We start from the raw sequence: 13075 nt of genomic DNA, 5'->3' as shown, positions 1-13075 counted from the left end.
CATTACTGACTCTGCTCACTGCGCTCATCTCCGTGGTCGTGCTACGACAAAGGCTGCTAGTGATGGAGGTACTGTGATGTCAACCGTCCACTCACAGCCCTGGTAACATAAGACAGTTTTAACAACCATCATATTTAGTTCTTGTCCGTGTTAGTGTTAATAACGTTCCCTGTAAGGTGCAAGAGCTGCAAAAAAAGGGGGGGGGGTTGTCTCCTTACATTCTTTAACAAACTATTAAGCTTATTCTAATTTGGATTTGTTTCCCGCACAAACCAGGAAAAAGCAAGGTGACAAAGACGCCAACGTGAAAACATTTTGATTGATATTTCAGTCAGAAATGAACAAATCAGGGCGAGGAATGAAAATGCCTGTGAGAATAAATCAGTCTCTGGATGAGATTTAAAACTCTGAGCAGAACCTGGACCCTGTGTTCGGATGAATTACAGGCCTGGCAGACTTGAATGGGATCAGCAGCTCACTGACTTTTGAAATACTTAATAAGTAATTGTACTGTAGCTTCTTGACTGAACAACGATTAAGTGGGTTACAGTAGTCAAAACATAGGCAATTTGTTCAAATAGAGGGACAGAAGGGGAAAAGCTTGGCAGTGTGTCACAACAGAACAAATAAATCTGTTGTGTTCTGTAGGGACCAGGCTGGAGCGAGAAACTTGCGTGTTTGACTCCCCCTGCAGGATAATATTATGCTGCACTTTGCATTTTCTCCGTGTGTGTGTGTGTGTGTGTGTGTGTGTGTGTCTTCTGCATCTTTGTGGAGACTTTGAATCGGGCATTTATGCTTTTATGCATAAGTTTGTGTTGGCCCCTGTGACAGACTGCCAACCCCGCCCAGCCTGCACGCCACCTCTTCCACCCAATGAGAGCTGGAAACAAGCTCCAAACCGTGCAAAAGATAAGCGGTTTAAAGACACGCTCGATGTTAGCAAAAGGGAGTTCTTTAGAAAAAAGATCTCCGCCCAAATGTTCGCAGGTCGCGGGCACTATCGGCCAGCGTGCTTTGTTCTGTATCCTTCACTGCGAGCGCTAAGCTGCAGCACACGGGTCTGAAAAATGTTCGACAGTAGAATTATCTTTGTCGCCCAGACGAAGGAGCTTAGCTGCCAACGTTAGGAGCACAAGGGTCTAAGCCCACGGTGCCAAGATGGGGTTGATGCCAGATTTTTCTTCTCACTTACACGTCTTGTCTGAATAAAGGAAAAGCTACAAAGTGCAGGGTCTTACCGGGCCTCCTGTGAAGTGGCTAGCTGACCGAAAGATGGAGATATGGACACCATCTTCATCTTCTCATTCAGACTCGTTCATTTTGCATCTTTCTATCCTCCTCCTAGCGGCGTTTCGACAACCATAGACCCGTTCTGGGACATCAGCCTGGACTTGCCGGGCTCCTCCACCCCGTTCTGGCCCCTGAGCCCCGGAGGAGACGGCTCAGCACTTAACGGAGAGAGTCACACCACTGGAGCCACGACACTGACGGACTGTCTGCGCAGGTAACCGACGTCCTTACTGCATTTTATATCATTTTTGGACAGTTCCCCCTCTCGAGCATCAGATCTTCCCGTCTCTCACGCCACACAATTCCAAAACAGAAGTAACCGCCGGAGCTTTCTGTTTCCCCGGACGGAAATAAACGCACGCACGCACTGATAAACTCAGAGATGCAAACAATCGAAAGAACCATCACACCGAAGCCTGTTAGAGAGCAGGGATCAACACACACATGCTTGGTTCCCTGAACACTAATTCCTGTTCTTCCCAAATTCACTGGAGACTACAGGGATTATAGAACACACACACACACACACACACACACTGGCACTAAACCTCATCCTCTCCCGTCTAGGTTCACCAGGCCGGAGCACCTCGGCAGCAGCGCTAAGATCAAGTGCAGCGGTTGCCATAGCTACCAGGAGTCCACCAAGCAGCTGACCATGAAGAAGCTGCCCATCGTCGCCTGCTTTCACCTCAAAGTACGAGCGCGCGGCGGCGGTTTGACTGCTAATTTCGGCGATATCAGTTTATCGGAGCCGCGCTCTAACACTCGTTCCTTTGTCTGCTTCTCAGAGGTTCGAACATTCAGCCAAACTGCGGCGGAAGATCACAACTTACGTCTCCTTCCCGTTGGAGCTGGACATGACCCCCTTCATGGCCTCCAGGTGAGCACGGTCCAAATGGAAACTGGAGGCAGTCAGCTAGAAACAGAAAAGAAAAGAAATAGGATACACCCAGACTAAAGAACTGGAGGGATGGAAGGAAGACCTTTGATCTGGAAGAAATACGTGACTGCCTCTGCTCTGACCTCAGCCAACATGTTTCAGCTTTATAGTCACGGTTGTAAGAAATACAGCAATCCCTACATTTAAGAAGCAGCAAATGTTTGATGTATTTGCTTGAAAAATGACTGAAACGGAGAACTGAAGTGTTTCTTTAACCAAAAAGCCTTCTGTTTTCATTTATTAAAGGTGCATTATGTAGTTTTCTGTACGAAATTTTAATCAGAAGAAAACGATATTCATTGAGGGATATTTTTATTCCTAAAGAAACTAAACAATTAAAACTCATACACACTGGTATACCAATAAAAATGCAGGGATCAAAAGAAGGATGAGGAGCACAGAAGTAAAGGAGGCATTTTGAGTAACTGTGTCCCTTGTTTTGTAGTTTATTTTAGAACAAAAACTACAAAGAATTAAAACCTATTTGAAAAAACAAACATGTTGACTGCTAACTCTAGCAAGAGCAGTTGATGTTTTGACCTGGTTTGTTCTGCTGTGTGTTTCAGTAAAGAAAGCAGGATGAACGGGCAGTACCAGCAGACCGTGGACCCCTTCAACAATGACAACAAGTAAGGCAAACATCCCTCTGTCATAAACCAGTATCTGAACCAGCGCAGGTTAATCCAATACAAACAGATAATCATCACACTGTCACCTACAATACAAACATACATTCAGCGCACTGTTCTCTGACCAGTTATAATCGTTTCACAGCAGAGAGTCAAACACAGAAACTTTTCCTGGCTGTATTGTAAAAACAAATGTTCTCTCAGATGGATTTTGTCTTGTCTTACCAAGTGTATCAGTTGTTTTGTAGCTGCAGCACACATGCAGCCTGTGTGTTAAGCCTTGTTGTATCATTAAGTATCTTCTTCTCTCTCTTCCTCCGGTTCAGGTACAGTCTATTTGCGGTGGTGAACCACCAGGGGACACTAGAGAGTGGCCATTACACCACCTTCATCCGCCAGCACAAGGATCAGTGGTTCAAATGCGACGATGCCATCATCACCAAGGCCAGCATCAAGGACGTCCTGGACAGTGAAGGGTGAGCTGAAGCTGTATCTGGCTACATGTATCAGATGCAACTACATACAGTTTGCCTCTGTCTTTCCAATAGCTTTTTTGACAGCAGCTGCTTCCTCATTAACAGCGCTGCGATCTGACCTCAGTGTACTTATCTCCCCAGGTACCTTTTGTTTTACCACAAACAGTTCCTGGAGTATGAATAGCTCCCTCCATCCACCCGCAGGAGGAGACGAGCTGCGATGCAAGGATCACAGTAGTTGCATGGGGAGTGATGAGAGAGGCACGGAAACACAAAACACAAGCCTACCTGAATCACCCTTTTTAGTCGCAACTCTCACTCTTAACACGGAACCGCTCTTCACCACATACTAATACTCGCTCCACTGTCCGACATGGCAAGAGAGAACTGTCTGCCGTGCAGGAGTGGTGCGGAGAAGAAGCGCAAGAACCAAACAAAATGCAAGAAATTTGGACGGGAGATTTGTACGGGCCCCTGAAGGAATACCGCAAATGTTTTTCACTTGAATGCAGGAAATGAAGAAGAAAAGTCAGCTGTGGTTATCTTCCATAAGAATAGAATGACTGCAGAATCATTTTTCTCTGTTACAGGGGGTTTCTTTAAACCCCTAGTTTACCTGCGGAAGGTTTACTTCACCACAAGTACTGTTCTTTACCAACATCCTGTTTCATGCTAGCACTGCTGCATTTTAGTAACACCGGAAGGCGCTACGAAGAGAGTGGCAGCGAAGAAAAGTTAGTTTTCTCTCGCCAAACCGGCAACTTCTCGACACAAGCACACTTGTCCGTCCCACACCCACACTCCTCCAAATGACCAAATATATATCACGGATGGAAGTTGTCTTATTATGCATTTTTGCTCAGAATGCAAAGAGTGGGGAGGAAAAAAAAAAAAGAAGAAGATCACCTGACAAATGGTATTATGAACTTTGTATAGAGAGACAGTTAATTCCATTCATTACTTGTGAGGTGTAGTTGTCAGATACTTTTTAGGAGACCGAGGACGCAAAGGAATCTGTTGTTTTCTGGCCTGTCATGCTGCTTCCAACAGTCACAGGGGGGAAATAGAGTACACAGTGAATATTATATTTTTATACATACTGTAATTAAAATGTTTGTTTACAGTTTTGCATTCTCCCTAAACCGTCACATTGTTCGTCTTGTGTTACATTGTGCCGTCAGTCATGTTATTTGTACACACGAAAGGCAAAAATAGTGTTGATAACTTTCCTTAAAACCGCCTCTAATGGCGGCTAAAGGAACTATTATTATTTTATCCCCGCGATTTAACCGTAATCTGGCTACGTTTTATCTATTCTTTAGCGATACGGGGGCATATTCTCCATGTTCAAGATACGTTGTCGTGATGCCGTTTCGGGTAAACGGCGAAAAGAAAAATGAAACAAAAGAGGAGAGCATAATTCTCAGTAAAGTGTGCGCGTGCGTGTGTGTGCGTGTGCATAATTATGGAAGACTATTGCTGCCAGACCAGAATCAGAAAAATCATATAAGTATCAGGTTATGACTTGAAAAGTTAATTGTTATGAAATGACGTTTCAACAAGATATTTCGACCTCTCATACAAACTACTCACATTATAAGAAGACATTTTTCTGGTTATAGCAACATGCTATTTGTGTTGTTACGTGTAACATGTCACGATATAACGTGCAACAACAAAATGTTGCAGATTACAAACGTGATAATTGATACTGGTGAAAATATACATGAGAATATTTTGTTAAAACGTGAACACATCTACTTATAACACTTAACCTTTTTACTTCACGCCACGATACCGATCTGTTTTTTTCGTGCACGGCAGCAGTGGTCCTCCATATGTAAAGGGTCGGCTGCTCGATCCTGCAGTGTTAACCGTGGGCCGCATGTTGCTCTAATTCAGTGTGTTTGTACATGTGTGTGCACGTGTATGTGTCCGAGAAATGAGTGAGGGGGTGGGGGAGCTCAGTGTGTTTGTGTAAAATATGTTATTGCGGATTTAAAAAAAAAAAAAAAAAGGAAAAAAAAGTGTGTGTGTGTCCCTGTTTGTATGCACGTGTGTTGTGCGCGTGCGTATGTAGCGTATGTTCCGTGTACTGAATCAGTACTTGCATTCAGCATGCCGTCTGAGCTGGGTATCACAGTTTGATGGGATTTTTTTCCACATGTTGATGACGTATGTAAAAGTATACATGTACAGTTTGTATGTAAGAGACAAATGGTGAAACCTCAAAGTTGATTTTTTTTTTTTTTTTTTTTTTTTTTTGGTGCAAGTCGTTCTTCTCTGTTGCTGGATCCGGAAAAAACACGGGGTCGTAATCAGAAGAAACTTGTCCTGACCCGGTCAGTCATTCCTCGCACACATATGTAACTGCTGCAAGAACTGGACACGGTGACTGAGAGACACTCAAATAAAGAAAAATTCTATATCTGTAAACACTTGGTGCCTGTTCTTTATTTTCATTAATACCATACCCATTCTGCGCGTGACCTACACAAGCAAACAAGACAATCGCCGAGAAGATGTGCCATCTCTACATGGTGTCACCAGGTCAGATTCCAAGAGTTAAAACTATTTTTTCAGTGAAACGATTCTTAGTTAACTTTGTTTCACCATCATCATATTACAGTTATTGATATGACATAACACAAATGGATATATTAGCTCATCATCGCCACATCTGCTTAAACTTGCAATAGACAACTCGATCACTTTAAGTTATCATTCTGAAATACATACTGATTGCATTCACGGTAAGACTCGCCTTCGCTTTTCCTCCTGCTGTTCCTCCTCCCCATCAAACCTGCCTGTTTCACAGCACTGAGATCAAGCTTTTGTTGGTTTGTTGGTTTTCCTTTGGACAGTAGCCAGGCTGCCGGCTGGCAGCCATGTTGTCAATGCTGTCTCTGCGATAGCGGCCAAAAGTAATACCAAAGGAAAACACTTGGAGGGTTAAAAGTTGAAATGTATCTGTGTCTGCTTTTTTTAGGGGATTATGAATAAATCAGACAAGCGGGCACGACAGTGGTCAGGTAGTTTCAGCTTTTCTCTGTGATGCGTTCGGGTGAAACTTTTAGTCCAAGCCAAGCATCGGTTGCTCTTCTTTGCTGCCCGATTTGTGTGTCAGTGATTTAACATTGCTGCCACCAAAGCCCAACAATACCCCCGAGAGGCCCTTGGACACACATGCACCCTAACAACTAAGGGTAGGTCAAGTCCTTGTCCCATTTTCAGTGATACAACAACCCACGTCTATGGTGGCTTCTAAAAAAGGTCCTCTCTGGAGCCAGTGCTTGGTTTGTTTATTCGTGGCAGACTCCATGGAACCCTCTTATCTTCCTTTTGACAATACCCCATAGATTCTCCACGGGGTTCAGGTCAGGCAAGTTGGCTGGCCGAGCAAGCACAGTAATACCATGGTCAGGTAACCAGCTGGAGATGCAGATTTCCAAAATCCGTGCTAATAAGCCATACTAATCATCAAAATTAAAACAAAAACAGGCTTGAAATAATTCACTATATGTGTGATAAATCTTGAATATAGGAAAGTTTCCCTTTTTGAATACATTTACGGGAAAAAAATCAACTTTTCCTTGATATTCAAATTTTTTGAGATGCACCTGTACATTGAAACATGCCATTATATAGTCAGGACTATAGTACAAAAAAAAATGACGTACATTTTGAAGAAGACGCAACAAAGCTGTCAACTCTTCATGTCAGTGTAATGAGAAGGTTAAAAAAATACTGTCATAACATTTGTTAATTAACACAAATTAAGAACAATGTGTGACATAAGGGAACAAGTCAGGCCCCTTTAACACCATTGTATTCAGCCTCACTGTCCAAACACTTTAAAAACATTTGCAGTGACGGAATCCACAGTCCAACATACTGACACTGACTCTCCTCCTATCCGTTAGGGTCACGATTGGCCACTCCAGTTGTCCCAGTGAGACAACAAGTGAGCTTCATCCCACCGCAGCCTCTTCCTGCACCTCGGGCCCAGAGGTGTATAAGTTCCCCTCAGTCCAGAGAGGTTCTCCGTTTTGGATCTGGGCTCTGTGGAGGACAGCCTGCGGGTAGAGTGACAATGGTGCTCTCGGCGGCCTGTCGTGGCCCTGGCCTAGCACTTTCAGATCAGGGAAACAGTGGACACACACGCAGGTCTCAGTAGGGCTGGAGTCATTCGACGGCTCGCGGTCAGTGGGAAGGCTTGAATTTGTTACAAAATCTGTAGAAGGACGGACACACATAGGATCGAGACATGGAACAGATGCCACAGTGTCTTCTTCCAACATCAATCTAACTACATGTGAGTTCAAATTAATAATTAGTTGTTGAACATAAAAGAAAAGAACCTGGAAAGATCTGTCTCAAGGGACACCTGCTGTACAGAATCTTAAATCCGTAGCACACTAACCGTCGGAGCTCTGTCCTGGCTGGGGACCTGGCGGGCCGACCTCCTGGCCCAGCTGGACCACGCACTCCTGGTTGCGCTTATTCTCCTTGGTAGCTGGGTTGGAGCTCTTGGCTCTGGCTCCCCTCAGAAAGACAACCAAGGCAAGAGACAAGCTAGAAAACAGCAGCACCGTGCACAGCGACAGCAGGGTGTACAAAAGAATAGTGGGGTCTTCCAGGGCTGTCGGCACTCTGGAGTACGGCACGTGTGATGTAACTCCCACCAGCAGCCTATTAGTGGTCAGGAGCTTTTTTATTGGAGGTGGTGAAGCTGGGGGACAGACGAGAAGAATATCAATGTGATGTCTCTTTTGGCTTTTGACTGACTACCTCTAGCAGTCAGTTGTCAATATGGTCACCAGTGTCGATATACCAACTGATCCAGCGATATAAGCTTTCGGGTATTGGCATACCACTGCTGTTCTACAGGTATAAGCATTCAGTCTGAAGCGACACATACTGTCATGTGTCGATGGAATAACAGCGGCATACCACTCCAAGGATCCGTATGCCAGTCCAAGGATCGGTATATGCCGCTGGGCAGCAATTGACATACCTTCGGCCACTTTACCATCTCGGTGTCACTCACTGGTTTTGCGTGTAAATGTACTTGATAGACACCTCAGTAAATATACACTGGGTTTTCTACAAATGAATGCTGCAGCGATGCCCAATCCTACCACCTGTCTAACTCTGAGAATGAGTCATTTTTATGTCCACAAATTAACCTCTATTATCGAGCAGGCTGCTAACAAATGTGGGCCTGTACCTCATTTGTATTTCTATTTCAAGCCAATAAACACATACATTCAAAAAGTATATATATATATATTATATACCAATGCAAAAAACAAAAAAAGTTCTAAAAGATATCTAGTTTAGGTCAGGTCATCAAGGGTATTAGACATTAACTTCTCTCACGAATACAATGAAAAACATGTTTATCATCATTATCAGTCTTCATTTTCACTGCACTGAATTACAGGTCCCCCCTTATGTTAGCTATTGGTGAGCTAACATTTGCTAGTGAACACAAAAATGTATATAAAATATGTTTTTGTGAGAATTAAGCACATTGCAAATGATTTGCCTTGTGATACGATAACACAACTAGCATATACAACTCTTTAGTTTTTACTGGGTTTTTATGGACTGGTACCAAACGTGGTTGGGAGCCCATGCTATAATTACCAAAACCATTCAGCCCCACAGCCCTGGAGTTGTGGCTACAGCTCATGCATTTCTGTAACCATTTCGGCTCGCTGCTGACCTCCCCCCAAAAAAAGTCACTGCACTGGGATTTATCTGTTGTTCCACAAGAGTTCCTTTTTTACCATCAAACTTTTCAAGTCAGCCAACATTTTTTGTTCTCCATGAAACGGAGAGGCATCAGAAAAAAGAAGGTCGCTGAATAATACAAGCTCTTAGTCAGGTTATCATGGCGGGCACTCACTCTGGCAGTGCTGGGTGCACTCTGCCGGAGGTCCATCGCAAACTTCAGCGCATCTCACACATCTCTTCAGCAGCCCGTCGTAGTAGTGGCCAGCCTGTGCCTTACAATTCGCCGGCTCTAATGCAGGAGGACACAGTGTGAAAGCAAACAGGATGATTATAAACCTACTATTGCACCTCGCAATCAAGACCGTTACACTTCTTTAGTGCATAATCAAGTTTTATCTCAGTCCATGTAGCATCATCAGATAACACATGAGACGAGTAGACAAACATGCAGAACAAAAAGCCCACAAAGTCCCATGAACAAATGTAAGAAAATGTTCCTGAGAACTTTTAACTTCACAGACTGTAACAACCATGGATTTGTATTCTTGTCTGTGTAAGTGTCAACTCACCACAGTAACTGGCGCATCTGGGGATGACATGTGGTCGCTGGCATTCTATATCACAGTCCATGCATCTACTGATTAAGGCATCCCAGTACTGAGCCGTATGGCAACGATCAGCCATCGGCCCTGACAACCCTCGCTCTGACAAACACACACACACACACACACACAAATAACAGCACAGAGATACCTAGTTAGATACGTGTAGAGGGAACAGTGGTACAGTGAGAGTAACCATACGTTTGTGAGATAGCATACGTCGTGGAAATCCCTCATCATCTCCTAGCTTATGTAAAAGATACCAAACGGTGAAGAGTTGCACGACTGTAATTATTGCATCTATTTAAGGTGATCCAGTGAATTTTATAATAACTTCCTGGCCCCACTGCCTTGCACATTTGTTTGTCATATTTATTTATTGGGGGGGAACAATAGACTTCTTTACCGGTGCATTTTTGAACCTCTAATTGCACATAAACCTCTTTGCATTGGCAGCTGTCACTGTCACAGGTTTGTGGGGTAGGCTTTGAGTCAGTGATGGTCTGAAGCCCCCACCACTGTGTTGAAAGTAGTCCTTAATTTTGCGAATGCTGATTCGTGGACATGTGATACTACATAACTATGCTATACTATGCTATGCTAAGCTATGATATACTATGCTATACTGTTCTTGTATATGATACTATATCATGCCATGCTATATTATACTGTACTTTACTGTAGTTTACAATGTTATGCAATGCTATTCTGGTATACTATACTGTACCATGCTATGCTATGCTAGAATCTTATACTATACTTTGCTATGCTATACTATACTATGGTTTACTTTGCTATGCTATGCTATTTTGGTTTACCATACTCTACTTTACAATGTCATGCTTAACTATATTATGCAAGTATACTATACTATACTATACTATGCCATGCTATGCTATACTATTCTAGTATACTATACTATAATATACTTTATTATGATATACTATACTACATTTTACTATGCTATGCTATGCTATCCTCTACTTTACTATACTGATCTACTGCACTATACTATGTGTATAATATGTTAAATGATACTATAGTGAATCACTACTACAACTATACCATTATTATTTAAGTATTCTAAATTATATCATACATTGTATTGCACTGTACTGAACTATGTTAGAATCTGTTATGCCATGTTAATCTAGTATACTACATTCTAGTATACTGTGCCATGCTATGCTACGTTATGTATATGAAATTATTGTTAACTCATACAACGTTGTTCTATACCATACAATAATCTGTTATACTAATATACTAATATATAGTATTACTATACTATACTATACTAAGCATGAAGGAATATTGTGTTGTAGAAATATAGTAAATAATATGTCTTGCTATTAAATATAAGCCTCATGTCTTTATAGCATGATGCATGAAAATGTCAAAATGTGAAAGTTGAAGCTTTACTTAGTCTGCACCTGGCCCAGTTAATCACTGTTTTATTCAGTGCGTACAGGATGAATTGGGGAGGGGCCCTTGTACGGAGGCACCTAAGCTTCAAAAGCAAAGGCGGCCCGTTTCCTTTTGCGGTTTCAAACTTTTCCTTATAGCAAGCCTTGCGAAACATGTACAAATTCCAGTAAATCAAATATACAGAACCAACCACCAGCCTCGCTGCTACTGCAACACGTAGAAGGCCAACCTTCGAAAAGTCACGTCTTTGTTCTCTAACACAGCCTTCTTCACTCCGCTGAGCACTGGGTCAGTGGACTGTGAAAGACACGCAGATCTGAACCTCCTCCGCCCTCCATTGCTTTCACATGCAAAGACCTGCCTGATTTATTCTTGAGTCTATTTGTCACACTCTGATACTCGACAATTACCTTTCAGATTGTATGTAACGTCAGTACAATGTGCATTTATCATAAATACATTCCAAAGGTCTGTTTTTCCATACATACCAACACCAGCATTTAGAGTAATCTTTCTTATTTCTGTCCCTCCTTATTGAGTTTTGTTTTTGCACTTTTGACTATTTTTTCTTTTTTTTTCCCCATCATAAGACTCTCATTTTGGCCTCCATTATTTCTTATGGCGTGTGTTTTTGTGCGTATTCGTGTGACCAGCGTCATAACTGCGTTCACAGCAATGTGAATGTGTTTCTTGTAGAGCTCCCAGCGAGCTGCGGAGCCGCCGCAAACTTAAAACTAGTTATGTGACAACGCTTGCTGAAATCAAGGGTTCAATTCCTAACCCAGACTACCACTAGTGACCCCAATTACTGAAACACTAGTACTTGATCTTTTGTCGTGACCTGCTATGGGTTGAAAACAGGGTTTAGCTGGTTCACTCACCTGGCGAGATGAAGACGCAGTGGGAGAATCCGTGATTTGAAGATGAGAGTGAGACAGGCCCACGTTTCAGCATGTAAACTTATTTGGGTATGAACTCAGTGTCTGATCTGGGACTTCCCCCTTTGCAAGAGGAGGATCCCCCCCACCCGACGAACACACACACACACACACACACAAAATCTGGCTGAGGAAGAAGATAAAGATATTTTATTAGGTAAAGATAATTAAACCATGATGTAAAATTACACAAAGTAAAAGTCCTGCATTGGATTTCTTACTTTCTTTTATTATTATTATATGATTGCTAAACTAGATATTATTATATGATTAATAAGCGCTGAAGTAGTGCGGTCATCACTTTGTAGTGGACCTAAAAAGCAAAAGATTTGCCTCCAAAATGTATTTGAGTGGAATCCAAGCCTTCAAATTACAGTAACACTTAATATTAAGGTCCTTGTAGTGAGTGAGTGATTAGGTAATGAGATCTTGAAGTCTTTATAAGACACATATTCATATTTACAAGACTGTATGTGAGGCTTTGTTCCCCCCTTACACCCTTGCAAATAGTACGGTCAGCTGTAATGAGTGGCTAGTTGGTTGCTTATAAATGCATAAAAAACACGTGTATTTTTCTTAATAAAGCAACAACAAAGTAGATGTCAGTAGGTTTAACAGTGGCATAATAGGTTAGTAAGTTTATCTCAATAAATAGGTTTCAAATACTATTGCAAGCATCTAGAAGAAACTCATTTTTTTACACAATCTAAATCAGTCTGAAGTGTTAACAAGCTTCTCATAAAAGTCTTCAAATGTAATCTGACAACAAACATGCTTATTATGCTTTTACAACTGATATAGTTTCATTAGCAATAATCTCATCAGGGCCGTATTACCTCTTACGTATTGCTTATTCCAAGGAGCTAATATTTGTGCGTGTTTCCCACTTCTCCTCTGTAGCTTCAGCTTTACGTTTCTGCATGTTGCCTGTAGCTGCTATGTAAATCTCCCTCACGTGTAAAATAGAATATTTATAGAATCAAAGGTGTGGAATATAAGTCACCTCCCCGGCAACAGACTGCGGCAG

The 13075-nt window shown here is 42.3% G+C and overlaps 2 protein-coding genes across 3 annotated transcripts in view; one reads left to right on the top strand and one right to left on the bottom strand.

Annotated features, from left to right (window-relative positions):
- usp22 (ubiquitin specific peptidase 22) overlaps positions 1–5774 on the top strand; it is a 21648-nt gene extending 15874 nt beyond the window's left edge. For both annotated transcript variants that reach the window (XM_030399240.1, XM_030399241.1), the window contains exons 8-13: positions 1349–1507; positions 1861–1987; positions 2082–2173; positions 2800–2862; positions 3189–3338; positions 3480–5774. In XM_030399240.1, coding sequence (XP_030255100.1) covers positions 1349–1507; positions 1861–1987; positions 2082–2173; positions 2800–2862; positions 3189–3338; positions 3480–3522 — 634 coding nt within the window. In that variant the 3' untranslated portion in view covers positions 3523–5774. The remainder of the gene's footprint in view (positions 1–1348; positions 1508–1860; positions 1988–2081; positions 2174–2799; positions 2863–3188; positions 3339–3479) is intronic.
- Positions 5769–13075, bottom strand: tnfrsf13b (TNF receptor superfamily member 13B). Its single transcript, XM_030399244.1, has 6 exons — positions 12885–13075; positions 11992–12175; positions 9650–9784; positions 9253–9369; positions 7762–8070; positions 5769–7572 (listed from the first exon to the last, which is right to left on the bottom strand). Exons 2-6 carry the CDS (start codon positions 12062–12064, stop codon positions 7310–7312), a joined length of 897 nt encoding a protein of 298 aa, XP_030255104.1. The 5' UTR covers positions 12065–12175; positions 12885–13075; the 3' UTR covers positions 5769–7309.

Source organism: Sparus aurata, chromosome 20 (genome assembly GCF_900880675.1).
Source record: "Sparus aurata chromosome 20, fSpaAur1.1, whole genome shotgun sequence".
In the NCBI taxonomy this organism is placed as follows: Eukaryota; Metazoa; Chordata; class Actinopteri; order Spariformes; family Sparidae; genus Sparus; species Sparus aurata.
The sequence above is the reverse complement of the archived record's forward strand: the minus strand, read 5'-3'. Positions and strand labels throughout refer to the sequence as shown.

Coding starts and splice junctions, on each gene's coding strand:
- tnfrsf13b (XM_030399244.1), bottom strand. CDS start 12,064: ATGCTGAAACGTGGGCCTGTCTCACTCTCATCTTCAAATCACGGATTC. Junction 9,785..11,991: donor CTGCGTCTTCATCTCGCCAG/GTGAGTGAACCA, acceptor TGTGTTTGTCAG/AGCGAGGGTTGTCAGGGCCG. Junction 7,573..7,761: donor GCCAGGACAGAGCTCCGACG/GTTAGTGTGCTA, acceptor GTCCTTCTACAG/ATTTTGTAACAAATTCAAGC.